Source organism: Hippopotamus amphibius, chromosome 5, assembly GCF_030028045.1.
Source record: "Hippopotamus amphibius kiboko isolate mHipAmp2 chromosome 5, mHipAmp2.hap2, whole genome shotgun sequence".
Classification (NCBI taxonomy): domain Eukaryota; kingdom Metazoa; phylum Chordata; class Mammalia; order Artiodactyla; family Hippopotamidae; genus Hippopotamus; species Hippopotamus amphibius.
The window spans coordinates 40,215,928-40,232,684 of NC_080190.1; the positions used below are offsets into that span (position 1 = coordinate 40,215,928).

General features: G+C 40.7%; 2 protein-coding genes and 1 long non-coding RNA gene across 5 annotated transcripts in view; 1 reads left to right on the plus strand and 2 right to left on the minus strand.

Annotated features, from left to right (window-relative positions):
• PTEN (phosphatase and tensin homolog) overlaps positions 1-12,795 on the minus strand; it is a 96,696-nt gene extending 83,901 nt beyond the window's left edge. For 2 of the 3 annotated variants that reach the window (XM_057737469.1, XM_057737470.1), the window contains exon 1: positions 8,673-9,213. In XM_057737469.1, coding sequence (XP_057593452.1) covers positions 8,673-8,751 — 79 coding nt within the window. In that variant the 5' untranslated portion in view covers positions 8,752-9,213. Of the gene's footprint in view, positions 1-8,672; positions 9,214-12,713 lie in introns of those variants that run through there. The other variant, XM_057737471.1, reaches the window with a different exon arrangement.
• On the plus strand, positions 10,769-11,408 carry KLLN (killin, p53 regulated DNA replication inhibitor). Its single transcript, XM_057736950.1, is given in 2 exon segments — positions 10,769-10,834; positions 10,836-11,408. Coding segments are annotated over 2 exon segments (639 nt in total).
• Positions 12,796-15,225: 2,430 nt separating the features above from the next.
• Positions 15,226-16,757, minus strand: part of LOC130854545 (uncharacterized) — a 35,631-nt gene continuing 34,099 nt past the window's right edge. Inside the window, exon 3 of the long non-coding RNA XR_009054038.1 lies at positions 15,226-15,439. This is a non-coding gene — a long non-coding RNA (uncharacterized LOC130854545). The remainder of the gene's footprint in view (positions 15,440-16,757) is intronic.

The window sequence follows — 16,757 nt, forward strand, 5'->3', positions numbered from 1 at the left end:
ACCTAGAGATTGTCATACGGAGTGAAGTAAGTCAGACAGAGAAAGAGAAATATCCTATGATATCCCTTTAATGCGGAATCTAAAAAGAAATGATACAAATGAACTTATTTGAAAAACAGAAACAGACTCAGACTTAGAGAAGGAACTTATGGTTACCAGGGGGTAAGCATGGGAGGAAGGGATAGTTAGGGAGTTTGGGAGCAACATGTACACACTACTGTATTTAAAATGGATAACCAACAAGGACCTAATGTATAGCACAGGGAACTCTGCTCAATGTTATGTGGCAGGCTGGATGGGATGGGAGTTTTGGGGGGACAATGGATACATATATATGTATGGCTGAGTCCCTTTGCTGTGCACCTGAAATTGTCAGAACATTGTTAATCAGCCACATTCCAAAATAAAATAGTTTAAAACATTTTTTTTAAAGCACCCTACAAGTTAAGGGTTTTTACCACGTTAGAAATGTGAAAACTAAGGTTCACTAAGGTTAAGTAGTTTATTTTTTATTACATACCTGATAAGTAGCTGAGCAAGGATTTAAGCTAGACTTTAGGTCCAGGTGACTCCCAAATCTATGCTCCTTCCATTCCACTACGCTGCTTTTCTAAATTCATTGCCTCATCCACAAAAATCAGGATATTTGCCATGCTGAGCTATTTAGGGTTTACAAATCAAATGATGTAATGTACGTGTAAATCCATTAAACTGAAGGAGATAAAGCACATTAAGGATTTGCTTGACAGGAGATAATATAATACAGTGGTTCACAAAGTGTGATCCCCAGACTACCATCATCAGCACCACCTGGGAACTTATTAGAAATACAAATTCACAGGCCCCAATCCAGACCTAATGAATCAGAAACTCTGGAGGTAGGGCAAGTAATCTATGACTTAAGCCCTGCAAGTTATTCGCATGCCATCTAAAGTTTGAGAACCAATGATGTAACATAATGGGAAAAACCCTGCATCCTTCTTTGGACTCAATCTTCTGGTAGCCTTTAACAAGTTACTGATTTTTTTTCAGAGCTACAATTCCTATACTTCAAAAAAATGAGGAAAGTGACCCTTGTACCATCTCTTAGGTTACTCCTTTTTTCTTTGCAAAATTAAATGAGCTAATGATTAAGAAAAGGCTTAATGAAAAAAAACTAAACAAATATAAGACACTGTTAGGGTATATGCTAGCTAATCCTATTACACTAATAAAAAAAAAACTTTCTGCCTTAAGTCCTCATTTTTTCATCTTTCATATTTCATAAATGAATAAGTAAAAATGTTAAACAAATTTTATAAAGTTAAGTCAAGCCTGACAAAGCACTCTTTTCACATTATGAAAAAAAAAAAGTCCAGACATTCCACTTTAACTCTGATAGACTCAGAGTAAAGTAATTAATATATATTTTAAAAATAAACACCTAAACATCAAGCTTGATAATATTCCCCAAACTTCATTTTAAAAGTAGAAAAAAGATTTCAATTCTATTTATTTAATCTCCAGTAAGCTCCAAGTAACTAGAACACTCAAAAAGAAGAATCTCAGGCTTCCCTGGTGGTGCACTGGTTAAGAATCCGCCTGCCAATGCAGGGGACAGGTCTTTGATCCCTGGTCCAGGAAGATCTCATATGCCACAGAGCAGCTAAGCCCGTGCAACTATTGAGCCTGTGCTCTAGAGCCCGCAAGCCGCAACTATTGAGGCCACGTGTCACAACTACTGAAGCCTGTGCACCTAGAGCCTGTGCTCCTCAACAAAAGACACAGCAATGAGAAACCAGTGCACCACAACAAAGATTAGCCCCTGTTCTCCACAACTAGAGAAAGCCTGTGCACAGCAATGAACACCCAATGCAGCCAAAAATAAGTAAACAAATAAGTAAATCTTAAAAAAAGAAGAATCTCACTAAATTCATGAGAGCAAATGAATTTTAAATGGAAAAAAATTGCACGCATTTTAAAACGAGGAGTTGTTTGCAACTTTGAACATGTATGCTATATTTATAAATCACTTTCAGAATACACCTGCTTCAAATCACAACCCATTTCATAATACCTTAAATACATCCTCCTTAAAAGATAAAAAATATTAAACATATAAAATTAGCAGAATGCAATTACTACTAAAGAAGAGAACCTTATTACATTTCACCTGAGAACCTAAAAAATCAAAACAAAATTGAAAACTATTCTGAAGTGCTTTAATAACACTAAATCAACTAAGTTTTGGGTAGTGATATAAAAATATATAGGTGCATGTAACATTAAAGAAAAAGAGAGGGAATTTTAGAGACAACTAAATTTTCCAAGAAGTTGTCAAAATGCACAGTTTAATTCTACAACTTAGACTTGGACCAAAAATACATCTAGTTTATCCAGTACACAATAAAACATGTAAAAATCATATAATCAGATAACTGCATATATAATTAGACAGCACAATTCATTCCACAATGCAAAACGATAAGCGAAAAAAAAAAAAAAACCTCACTGGAAATCAAGTGCTTCACTACTGAGGGTTCTGTGACACAGCTGAGAAATGGGCACTGGGAAAGGAAAAAAAAGATTGATCCCTACGCACAAGTAATGGCCTTTAATAGGCAGGTGTCAAGCTTATTCCAGCCATCCCCATACCTGGTAAGAATAAGCAAAAAGAAAAAATCCTCTAGCTCTTCTTCCCATTTTTAAGGCCCAGATGAGAATCTTGATCAAAAGTGAAAATGGGAAACAATAACACAAAGGTTTAAGCTAAATAAAATTCCTATATTAATGCACTGCCAGATTATATTAAGTGTAAACGGTATTGTAATAAATATAACTTGGCATTCAAAGTTGCAGGACTCCTCCAAAAATCTGAACTTTAAAGAGAAATGCTAAGATACCTTTATTGATAGTTTATAAAACTGTTGTATCGTACATTAAAAGTTTTCTTTGAGATGGAGATTACTCTATGAATAAAAAAATATATTTTAGTTGACCTAAAGAAATTTAGTTGACACTAAAGAAAATTTAATATTATAGCAAATTTTTATTTTAAAACTTCTACTTCATTAAGCCATAACAGAGGAAGTTTTCACCACACTTCAGTATTTTAAAGCAAATACTCTTTAACTCTTTTTTCCTCCATAGTATAAGGGAGCAGAGCTTCAAATTATTTGCGATGAAAAAGCAAAATCACAGACATGTCATATTCAGAGCTCCTGAAGGAATACCCGTATTTTAAAAAATACTCAGTCTAAACCAATTAACATGCTAACATATCCAAAACTGAGGATATTTAGTTAAAATAACTGCTCCTCCCATAAATGAAAAGACAATTTCTCATATATGGGTAATCTGAAATTATAATCTTTAAAAGCAGCAGTTACCATTTAAGTATTTACAATGTGGCAGGTGCTATGCTAAGTGAATTACTTATATTATCTCATTTATTCTTCAAAATAAACTTTACGTGGGTGGGTACCATTATCCTCATTTACAGCTAAAACAGACTGAGAAAAGTTAAGTAACCTACACAAAGTCATCCAGCTACTAAGTGGCAGAGTCAGAATTCCAACACAGACAATGTTGGTTCCAAAGCCTACACTGCCACCCTAAAATCTAAAATGAAACAATGTACAAACAATGTGTAGATAAACCTAATACTCAATATTGTAATGTAATTTAAGATAGATATGACTTTATTTAAAAATTATAAAACCATATCCACAAGATGATCCCTAAAGAGAAGAAAGTTCCATTTTTATAAATATTACTATAGTTTCCTAACTTTGTCTTTATTTACATATATACACATAGAGTTCAAACACGTATAAGTTAGAGTCACTCTCCATATGTGAAGTGATGACTACTGTAATAATTAGGTATATCACCGTTAAAATATAATACATGAAGTCTTTTTTTCCACACTATATACAGGTTAAGAATATTCTTTTGCTGGAAGGTGCAGCCACACCATCCAAATCTGTCAATATTCTTAACACTACTAAGTGTATACCTAACGGCCTGAAGATGTCCATTCATCTCTTAATGCAAACTGTTGCAAATGAAGTGAATCTGCTTTAACTACACTGAACTAAATCAAAACTTTCCATACAAAATTAATTCATCCCTAAATTGTGATATTTTTCCAACAGCTTTTTTTAATTCCAGTGCAAATTATTTTAAAATAACCAAATTGCTAATAGCTTTTCTGTAACCAATGAAAAAATTCCAAAAATTAGGGAATAGGTGAATAGTCAAATCCCATATGCTAATTTCACCTTTCCTGACAAATGAAAATATTTTACATTAGTAAGCGCATATATATATTCAATACCTAGAGAATCACAGGCAAAACACTTTTCATCACCTAGCAAAGAATGCATGTGACAGTAAGATGGCCTATATAAAAGAATTAAGGACATCAGTTTGCTCAACAAATCCTTAATAACTTAGGGTTGTTCAGTGTAACATTATTGATATTTCTGATATCAACTGGATTACTTTCAAAGCTACCAAACAGAAAGCAATTGTAAAACAGAGTACTTAATACAGTAAAACTGAATATTTACTGAAATAATTTCTGACCCCAATCTCATAAGCTGATACAAAAGTCTTAAGTCACTATCCTTAGAACAAATCCTAACACCTTTTCTTAATGAATTCATACCACAAAAGAATACTGACTTGACTTAAATTCAAGTTTATTTAACAGAAAAAGAGAGAGGAGAAAAGGTAAGAGGGATGGTTCTATGAAACAGAAATAAAACTTCAGAACTAATAGTGTCTACAGGAAAAAAAATATACCAAATAAATTTCTTACACTATCATTAACAACATATTTTCTGGAAGCTAAATTCTTACAGTACAGTTAAGACCTAACACTTCAAGTAAGTGAAAAACTGTTATATGCATGCAAACTTCTATATTTCTTTTTACAAACTCAAATTTCACATACAATATTAATATAAAAATATTCCCTACACTGCTCTTACTAAAAAAGCTGAGTAAAATTTTAAAATAGAATGCCTACTGAGAGTGATTTAATATAGAAACTTTATGAACTTATTTTCCCATAATAAATACTCCTACATTATAAATTAATCAATTAAGTGATTACTTCTTAAGTGGCTTAAAAATTATTAAAACATATAAAGCTATGACCAAATGAATAAATAGCAAATAGGGCAAATCTCAAAATGAGGACATTTGAAAATCAGTACTAAAGACTTCCAAAGAGTAAGGAATTTCATAACATTAAGAGGTTTGTATTTTTGTGTGTGTGTGTGTGTGTGTGGTTAATGGGAAAAAGCAGATACTATACTGTTCCACATAAGAATTAGAGTATCACCAGCTACCCTGAATGTTGTTAAAATAAAATACGAAAAGGTTATACACACAAATGCATCTTTCTTTACTATCTTTCTAAAACTATATTTAAAATTAAGGTGGTTATATCTCACCATATTTTATATTTACTTAGTATTTATTTAGTATATCAATAGCAATGTTAAATCTGCACTGATGACTGTACTACTGTGCAAACTTTTACAATGATCAGCAATAAAATTCCTTTTTCCTTACATTAAGAGTTATATGAACTGTATATTCCTCTCAGATGCGCTTTATTCTTTAATATGCTTTATGAAAATGAAGTTTATAAATTATCGTATAGCAATTAGGTGGCCCAGTCATGCTGCACAGGAAAGAAATACAACTTAACAGATACAAAACAGTGTAAAATCAAAATTGTGAGTAGAATCTTTTTTTAAAAAAACCTCACAATATGATCATTTCAGTAACCACTAATCTTAAAAGATAATACAGCTAACTTCAATAGTCACTGTACTCTCTATGAATTAAAAAGTATTCCCTATGAAGGTTAATATTTGAAAAGACACAAACTTATTAAACAATTAAAATACAACAAAAACCTAAAGGCAATGAATTTTTTATAGTCTCACGTTCAGTACTACTTTCCAGACTAATATTAAGGATAAAACCCCACCAATAAATTATTTTCAGAATAATTCAATTTTGCCAAAAAAAATAAATTATGGTCCTCAATTTTCTTGTGAGGGAATCACTTCATTATTGATCTTTATAAAAATACTCCAATCACTACTTTCATAAAAGAATTTAACTTTGAACTGGCTAGCTGCTGAAATAGATACTACAACCTGCTAGAAGACAAAACCTTCAATGGCCACTTTAATTTTTCCCTCACCACAATAAACACAAAACACTAAAGTGAAACCAAGCAAACCAAAGTGCTTTGGTATATCAAAATTATTGGAAGTGCAACTATCAAAAAGCAAACCCTTTACTGACTTTCCAAAGCGATTTTTTTTTCATATCAACATTTGGCTCAATAAAACCACAACTCTAGAAATTGTTATTAGTCATTTGATGCAATAAATGATAATGCTTTCTATGCATACCATAACTAACAGGACAGTTTTAAATAAAATTGTAAGTCACAAAAATTTCATACATAGAAGCATACACACTGAAATCAAAGGAGAAATGGCTAATCACCTCACTGCTCACATATAAGAAACTGAGAGAATAATGTTAGTCTTATAACTCTGATAATTTTAAAACAACCGGCTAAAACAAAAATAGCATAAACTGAACACTAAAAGCAATCTGCCTAACAGCATTCTAGAAAATTTTTTGAATGGGAGTTTATTTTAAAAAGTTAAATAAACATTTAATTAATGTGTTCCTATACAACTAATGACTGTCAAGTCACACCAATAGTAGACTACTTTTGAAATAGGTTACAAATAAGACTTTTTTCATAATTATCTTCTGGGCAAGCGGGTCAAGTTCAGCTTTAGTAAAGTTTTTCAATTAATGCAAATTCAAAATTTCCAAATATTTTTTTAAAATATCATTTTTTAACTTAACAGAAAGCTTAATGTTGTGTGTTGTAAAGCTTACTTTTTCAGTAACTTTTATCTTCATTTCATACCAAAAACTTGGGCAAAATTAGCTGTGCATATTTATGTGCAGATACACAATCCAAAGGAATAAAACCTCTTCAAATATGTAACAGTTTCTTCAAAAAAAAATCTTTCCCTCAGTTTTTAGCTGGACATATAGACATTAGTGTCACTCTACCTTTAGGCAAAATGTTTACTGATACTTACTAAGAAACCATTTTTATTAAGAATATTCTATTAACACTTACGCCAACTACATAATTTTAACTAAGTATTGTCCATTGCTACAATTTATAGCACCAAAATTTTTACCTTAATAGAGGCCTTAATAAAATGCTTCAGTCACCTCAGACCAATAACTTAATCCTGTTTTTCATGCCTTATACACTGGCCTACCGGTGACTCTCAATTCCCACGATACCTTCCATTCTGCAAAAAAGGAGGGCTCTATTCCCATCCTTGATCAAAACCAGTTTATTATACCTGAAACTGCAAAGACTTGTGCCTTTCGATAACCACTATCTTTTGAAATAAAAAGGCCTAACTTTTAGACAACCAATTATACACCACTGAAATTCTTGGGTTTCTGTCTTATTCAACAAGCTGACTCAGTAAATTTAATACACCATATGAAAAAAGCAAACACACCTACAATCCGAAGCTGGAGTAATCCACTCTTGCGAGCATTTCTGATTATTAGCTGGTAAATTACACTTGATATTCTACACAAGTCAGAGTAAAATCAACGGATACTCAAAGGTGTCACAGAACCTGAAACCTAAATAAGGTGAGTAACAATTCTGGTATCACAATAACACTTAAATTTCATGTGAAACTGAAGTTTAATCTCTGCAATCACCATCTGCTACACACAATACCCTTGAACCTACACAACATTATCATCTGGGATCAAAAACCACTCAATCTCCATTCTATTACGTGTCACAAGAGCACTGAATATACAATGCTACTGAACTGCAAATTTCATGCCCTATCCCATATCGCCCCAACACGAGACAAAAAAAGCAAATTTAACAAGGATCTAATAAGAGCGCCTTTGAGATGTATCATGGTACTATTGATTTCAAACTACAAAACTTCTAAATGCGGTTCAAAGTTGCAATTAACTTCGTTTTAACGCACAAACCTACTTTTGCCTTCATGTGACCACCATATATGCTAAAATGATTCTCTCTCTAAAGTTATGCAAATCAGTTCACAACTCACATTTTAAAAGAATCTATCAATGCAACCCAGGAAACTAAAAACAATCACTGCAAGATTCTGATGCAATATGCGTACGTGCAAGGCTAATTTTCATTTTAATCTGATCTATATCCTTGATCTAGGGTCTAAAACCAAGATTTAATAGAAATACTCAGCCTCAAAGCATCTACTTCTCTGTCCATTTATTAGACTGGATTACCGAGCTCCCTAATCCACTAACAGAGTACTGTACTCTGTATTAACGGACAATAGCCCTCAGGAAGAGACCCCATAGACAGAGTAAGAAATCCATCAGTGCCTTGACACTTGCAAGCAGGCAAGAGTTTCGTCTCGCCGAACACACCCCAGGTTGAATGCATTCAAAAGAGGCACAAAATATACATGATCTAGAAATCCGACCGGGGTTAAATGTTATAATCACCCAAACTATGGATATTTTTCGCATCCGTCTGCTCCCACGTTTTAAGAGAGAGTGACAGAAAGGCAAAGAGGAGCAGCAGCCACAGAAATGGATACAGGTCAAGTCTAAGTCGAATCCATCCTCTTGATATCTCCTTTTGTTTCTGCTAACGATCTCTTTGATGATGGCTGTCATGTCTGGGAGCCTGTGGCTGAAGAAAAAGGAGGAGAGAGATGGCAGAAGCTGCTGGTGGCGGGGCTTCTTCTGCAGGATGGAAATGGCTCTGGACTTGGCGGTGGCTGATGCCCCTCGCTCTGCTGCCGCTTGGCTCTGGACCGCAGCCGGGTAATGGCTGCTGCGGCGGCTGCTGGATGGTTGCAGAGACTGGGCCTGCTTCTCCTCAGCAGCCAGAGGTCTGGCAGCGGCGGCAGCGGAATGGGGAGAAGAAGAATCCTCGGAACGGCTGCCTCCTCCGGCGGCCTCCGGAGCCCGGGCCAGGGGGTGTGCGGCGGCGGCGGAGGGGAGGTTTAAAACCGGCCCGGGTCCCTGGACGTGCCGCCGCCGCCGCCGCCGTGTTGGAGGCAGTAAAAGGGGAGAGACCAACTCTCCGGCGTTCCCAGCCCTGGAAATGGTGACAGGCGACTCCGACCCCCTCCCCGGAGCTGCAGGCGCCGCGGCCGCCGCCGCCGCCGCTTCTCCCCCCCGCTCCAGGAGCGGGAGGTGCCGCCGCCGCGCCTCAGCCGGCTCCCGCCCGAGCCCACAGCTTCCACCTTCCCTTTCAGGAGAAGCCGAGGAAGAGGCTGCACGGTTAGAAAAGAAGACGAAGAGGAGGCGAGAAACGCCGCCGCTGCCGCCGCCGCCGGCCGGCCGGCTCCCCAAGGGCGCTGCCCCCGCGGCTGCTCACAGGCGCTGAGAGGGGCTCTGGGCCGCGGCCGCCGCCGTCTCTCATCTCCCTCTCCTGAGCCCGGCCTCGCCTCACAGCGGCTCAACTCTCAAACTTCCATCATGGCTGCAGCTTCCGAGAGGAGAGCGCTGAGCGCAGCCGCGTCCCGGCGCCCGAACGTGTATCCTGCCGCAGTGCACAAAGAGTCCCGCCACATCACCGCCCGCCGGCCTGCCCGCCCCCTCCGCCGCCGCGCCGGGAGCCCGGGCGCCTGGGGAACCCGAGGGGAGGTGGGAGGTGGGAGGTGGGAGGCGGGCCGGACCGCGCCGGGGAGGGCAGGGCAGGGGCTGTAGGGAGGGGGCAGAAGCAGCAGCTCAGGGTGCGAGCGCTCAGTCCCCAACCTGCAGGCGCACTGAGCATGCCCAGTATGACTGCCCGGCGCTCGCTCGGGCTTGTTCAGAGGCGCCCGCCTGTAGCTGCACTTGCCGCGGCTGCTTCTGCAGCAACGCGGGGCGGGGTGGGGGGGGGGGGCGGGGGGACGAGCTGCACCACGGCCTGTGCCCAAAAACCCAGCCGGAGGCAGGGTAGGCTGCCGCGAGGGGGGAGGGGGAGCGACGGTGAAGACTGAGGCAGGTTGGTTGAGCGGTGTCACTGACTTGAGTCTGAGGTTACCTGTGTACAGGTGGAAAGGACCAGGTGACTGCGCTGGACAGTGGACACGGAAACGCAGGGACGGTCCCTGCAGCTAGGATGAGGACGCTCCTCCCCGTCTCCACCCCCAGATTTCCCCTGTACGGCCTGCAGCCTCCCTCCCCTTTTGCACCGAGGTCGGACCCCGATCGTTCGCAGGGATTTGACTGCAGCAGCCTTTGCCGAGAAAGCCCACCTCGCCCCCCACCCCCACCCGTGTCCTCAAGGTGTCAGTCTTAGTACAAAGAACAGCCCCCTATTGTGTCTCCAGTGTGTATCACCTAATCCGGCTCCCTCTCACCGCCCCACCTCCTGCTTCCCCAGCAACTCGGTGCATTTGCCCCAAAAATGAAAGCTCCCGGCAGAGCGCGCTGAGTGTGAGCACATCGCCCCTGGATTTCTAGATCCCAGAGGGCAACTGTCCAGGTGAACTGAGAGCGGATCCCCGAGGATGCGATGCCCCCTGCATTCCCCCTGGAGAGCCGAGCATCTCTCCCCTCGGGGTTCCGGTTGGGTTCACCGCTTCGAACTCAACCTCGATCCTTAGAGGCTCCTCGCCCCGCCTCTCTTGGGCCGCTGTGAAAACCAGACTGGGTGGGTCGCCCGGGGCCGGGCTCCGCGCTCCGAGCCGGCCAGTGCATGCTGCAGACCCGAGGTGCAGAGAAGCATGGGTCTGTAGGAAGCTGCAGCCCCTGCGAGTGGGCGGAGCCGAGGAGACCTAGGAGGGTTCAAAAGGAGGTGGAGGGATACACAGGCCACGGTCGGAACTACTTTCAGGAGGAGGTCACGTGTGTTCCTAGTTGGGGAACTTTCCAAATTCCCACTCCCATCTGATAGCTCTAGGGGCAAGTGCTTCGCTTCCTTTGCCCCGGGTGCTCCCGCCCGGTACGGGCAGCGGGACCCCAGAGCCTCCCGGGTCTCGGCGGAAGAACAGGCTCAGACGAGCCTCCCTCCGCAGCGCTGTCGGGACTGGCGCCCAAGGAACTGGTTACACAAGCACCCACGTCCAAGCACGTGCCCCCGCCTCCCCTCACCTTGGCTGCCGCCGCTGATTCTTGCAGATCTCGGAGCGAGAGTTCCCAAGCTGGTCACACCCTCTGCCTGTTACCCACAGAGCAAGCTAGGGGACGGAGAACGGAGACTCCGAGCTCTGGATCCGCTAGCACTATGCCTTCCCAGCCGTGGGAGAAAGGGCTGGGCCCCGGGGGTCTGCCGCATCTTCCTCGCTAGTGCCCTGCCCCTCAGGGCGAAACTTTCTGGTGCTGTACTCGCGGCGTAAAGGGTATCTCCTGCTGCTTGAATTCAACGATGTTGCGACAAACTTTGTCACTACTTCTGAGCTGATGAGCGCGCCCCACCTACTGTAGATTCAGCCAAGTGACTTATCTAGTCGCAGAACCTAGTCCATGGTCTTCAGCCCAGAACAAATTTGTCAAGTCTGCTTGCAGTTCGGATTGTTTGACCTAAACCGCGAAAGAGCTGGTTCAGAAATGCTGAGAACTGGTGCACATTTACCCCGACATCGATCAGCTGCAGAGTGAGCTGATCATCGTCTGCTTTGGAGAGAGTGGGCATCAGTACCAACCTAGGAATTCTTTCTTTCCCCTGGGAAGCAGAACTCAAGGAGAATTTGAGTGCAAAAGTATTTAAGTTGACACCTAGGCTGAGGCACTAATCTTTTTTTAGATCTGAGAGAATGGGATCAATTTGCATGTGTATTGCAGTTATTGTGAATAGGTTCCTAGGAAGGTCTAAAGAGGATTTCTTCGGTGTATGAGAAAGAAGATGATATATGAGCACATCATAGTTGCAGGCAGCCCCTGAAGACTAGAAACCTCAAGAGAGCTAGCTTAGAAGCCACAGACCATTACCTAACTCCAGGACTACTAATTAAACCAGGGATATTTACACTGTTCTTAGAGATCTCTGAGGCTTCATAGAACTTTGAATTTATATACAACATCCTTTTAAGATAGCTCTGCAGGGTTTAGCCACCTGCTGAATCTTCAGTGTTGATATTTATTGGAGCCTGATTTTGTGCATGGTCCTGGTCAGCCTGGGAGAAGGAGGGGCCACAAGTGGAAAAAGAAATGGAGAGCAACCTAGAAAGAGTAGGAGAAAGCCCTCCATTTGGTTTCCAAAGATGAAAGTCCTGACCACGCAGCCTAGTGTAAGCTAGAGATTTCTCTATTTTATAAATAACCAAGGATAAGTCCGTGATTTCTAGGTGTTCCACTAGACTGCATGGTTCTTACCATGCAATGGCAGAGCTATGCTCAGTTGATTATCAATTATTGCTTGGTGAGGAAAGGGCAAATGAAGATAAAGTTAAATGAAGGCAAGTGTTTAGGGAGGGGTGAAATGTCCCATGTTTGTTTTTCCTGTTGCTGATCTTGTCCCCAGAGTTCCTGTTATTAGTGATGCCCTGCTGTGCCCACCCCCTACCCACCCCACCCCACCCCACCATGTGAAGGTTAGTCTCACAGCATCTGAGAAGTTCTACAATCCACCTCCTGGGAAGAAAGTGGATGCATCCCTGCCCTGTCGGTGTTAGGCATGAGGAGAGAGAATCATTTTAAATTACCGTGGCTCGGAGTTATTCTGCAGCAGAGAAGGTGTGCATCACCAGCACTAACATGCTGGAATATGAGACTGGCCCACAAGCACTTCCATCTGCTGAAGGAAGAAAATGGAAAATGAGTTTTGCTGCTACTCTAAACATCAGGTCCCTCTACTTATCTCCATGGTAAGTGAAAGGACCATCAATGTTGGCAGATATTTGACCAGCCTGACAGCAGTATCAGGTGGTTATTACAAGCTGCTGAGTAAAAATTTCCTCCCCTTCCCAGTGTGAAGTGGGTTCCTGAAGGAAATCCTTTTTTAATTTTTGTTTTTCTTCACTTTGTCCTCCTACCCAAGAGATCTCCTTACCCAGGTGGTAGAGCTGAAACCTCTAAATAGCTGACCCTATCTAATGTACAGAAAGTTTAAAAAAAATTTTTTTTCGAGTTCAGTTGCAAATACTTGCTTGGCCATGCAGATATTACAATATATTGGTTTCTAAACACTTCAGTTCTTTACCTGTCTGGATTCAGACTGCCCTAGGGAGAAACAGAAGCTTGTAACAAAGGGAGAATTATATAAAGCTTCAGGGAGATTAACCATATAGAATAATTAGTACACATGATAAACCAGCTTTAATTATAGTTTCTAACAGCTGATCCACAACTGTACTGTTACTGCATCCAAAGAATATCTAAAGAAAATTCCTTTCCTATATTTTTGATAAGTGAAATGATCAGCAACTTGATGGGGATGATATAAATAGTTGACGTGCTCTTTGTAGGTTCTGCTGCTAAAATGTCTTTTGTTGAACACTGATTGCTGTAGTACCTTCCTCATCTCCCACACACTGACCTTTCAAATAAAGATCTAAATCAATGGCTTTAATTTTTAAGCAATCTTCTCTATTTTTATCTGCTTAACCACTGTTTTCTAAATAACACAGAATTTAAAATATATAATAATTATAGATTTTAATTTAAACCATCTTATTCTTCCAACAGTCTGAAGACTTTTCCCTTATTTCATTTACCCTAATTACAAATATTCCTGTTGTTTTAAATAAAGACATTTTGCTTACAACATTTTTCCATACGGTACCAGTATGGATCATACAAGCAACCACCTCCTAAAAGAGAATTTTCCATTATTGTCTACAAGTTCTTCATGTCCTAATCTCCTGGAGCTATTTCAGATGGCACTTGTGTCTCCTTTCACATCTCAGAAAAGAGGTGTGCTGTATAAAATTATCACTCAGAGGAATAAGGATTGGGCTGAGTGCTTCTGGGAGAACCACAGAGCAGACTAGGCACCCACTGTGTCCAAGTGGCATTTAGAAATTGTGACTTAGACTAGAGAGTGATAGAAAAGAAAGACCTAACATGACAAGATAGCTTTGATTGTTTTAGTCTCCATTTTAACACTGGCTATTGGATATTCCACTTTGGTCCCCTTACTACTAACTCTAGCCCTATGGAACACATTTTTTGCCTTTTAGCTCTTCCAGTAGTAGAAAAAGATAATTTTTATGTTACCATCAGATATTGGGGCATTTGCCAGGTGCTTCACAGAGCAGCCCTCATCTGTCCAGGTATAGGAGGGACACTGAGAAGAAGTCAAGGTTAACTATTGCCTCACTCCTACAAATCTTTCCCTTCAGAACATCTTTTTGGCTTCTGAGTTATCACTTTTTCTGATAACAACAAGCAATAAAAGAAAAAACCTTTTTGAAAGAGAAAATGCATGCTTAAAACTCTAAGGTACCTTTTTTCTCTGTGTTGATGGTACAGGGTCTTAACTCCAGTCATTTAATGATTCAATCAACAAATATGTGGGAGTCTTGTATGTGCCATTACTAACAGTGCTAAGCTCTGTAGACAGAACAATGACTGTGGCGTATAGGGCCCAGCCATTATGAAATTTAGTCTCCTTGGAAACTTGGCTTCTTTGCCTGACACTGTTGCAACCTCTTCACAGTCCAGGAGTAAAGTTAAAGCTGTAGAAAATACCCTAACATTTGACAACTGTTTCAATTATCTATTGCTGCATAACAAACCACCATATAAACTTGGTGGCTTAAAAGAACAACCACCATTTATTTTTTCACAATTTTGCAATTTGGGAAGGTCACAGCTGGATAGTTCTTCAGCTCCCCCATGATGTCAGCTGGGTCAGACATGTGGTTACGTTCAGCTATGAGTTTGGCTAGGGCTGGAATGTCTGTAACATTCCCCACATGTCTGGCACCTCAGCTGGAGCACCTGAAATGTCTGGGGGCCTCCCTCTCCTCATGTGATCGCTCATCATTCAGCAGTCCAGCCCAAGCATCTTTGTACAGTGACTGAATCCCAAGAGGAAGAAAGCAGAGGCTTCAAGGCCTCTCAAAGCCATGGTTCAGAAGTCCCAGAATATCACTTTCATTGTATTCTCTTGGCCAAAGCTAGTCAAAAGGCTAGCCCAGATCCAAGGAGAGAGGAGTCTCCACTTCTTAATGAAAGGAGTGGCTGGGATGGGAGGAATTATTGGCAGTCATATTTGGAAACGCTCTACCACAATCCACCCTCTGACCACAACAGTTCACACACACACACCCCCACACACGACATGCAAAAGATACTTACTTCCTCCCCCAAAATTATCATTCTGTATAGCATTGGCTCTAAGGTCTATGATCTAGTAATATATACTAGGCCCGGATGTGAATGGAGCATTTCAGATGCTGCTCCTCTTCATCTGGAGATCAGTGAACTAAAAAGACAAGTTACAATACACAACATACAATGCTGAAACAGGGATAGGATAACTGCAATAGATACTTCTGTTTAAAAGGGGGAAAATGGAAGGCACATAGCAGTCACTAGTCTGTAGCAATTCTGAAAGCCAGCCAAGCGCTGTCATCCTGACTCTGAGGATCTAGTTCTCCATTAAGGCCTGGTTCTTCTCCCTGGGAGTAGTTTCCTAATCCACTGTTCTTGGCTCCCTGCTCTGGGGTCTAGTTGACCTCTCAATCAATCTTCCTTTTTCATAGGAAACTTGCCTGTCCTTTACAGTTGAATAGCTCTCTCAGCCTGCTTCATGCCCAAAGAAAGTTGGGGGCCCAGAGGCTTTTTTTCATTTTGAACGGTCTCCTGCTTCTTTGTTTCAAGCTCCTGGTGCTTTTATCAATAAAATTCTCTTTAAAATTGTGTGGGTTTTCTATGACTCTAATTGAAGTTCACTCCTTGATCACAAAGCAACATCTATAATTCTTTCAAAAACAAACCTCTGTCTACGTTGGGCCTTGTCTAGCTGGCAGCTGTTGGACCACCCTTAAGATTCTTAGAAGCCCTTTTTGTCTAGATGAGAGGGTCTATGAGGCAATGTCTTAAATTTTTTAGAGGTCTTAACAGAGTTTTTGGTTTTTTTTAAAGAACTTTTATTGATACAGTTAACATACAATAAACTGCATGTATTTAGAGTGTACAATTTGGTATCCCAATCTCCCAATTCATTCCCCCCCAACCCTCCCCACTTTCCCCACTTGGTGTCCATATGTTTGTTCTCTACATCTTAACAGAGTTTTGATTAAATCTTTTCCTTGAGGTCACATTTTATAGGCAGTCCCTGAGGCCATTTCTTAATTTGAGACCTTTTGCTGACTATAAAGACTCTCCTAGGTCCTATATATTTCTACATTCTGCTTAAAAACTGAATAGTTCTTTTTTTTTAAAACAAATTTTTCTCTTGTGATACATGATACACCACTAAAAGAAGCCAACCAGCACTTTGAACATTCACATTAAAAATCTCCTTTGCCAGGTCTACAAGTTCATTAGGTACATTTTCTATGTTTTACTGCACATAAGTGCAAATGTTGCCAAACATTTTTGCCACTACGTAACACCACTTATCCAGCCTCCAATAGCAATTTCCTCACTACTCTTATAACCTCCATTGAGAGCCCTCAACAAAATATTAGCAAACCAAATTCAACAATACATTAAAAGGATCATACACCATGATCAAGTGGGATTTATTCCAGGGATGCAAGGATGGTTCAACATCTACAAATAAGTCAACATGATAT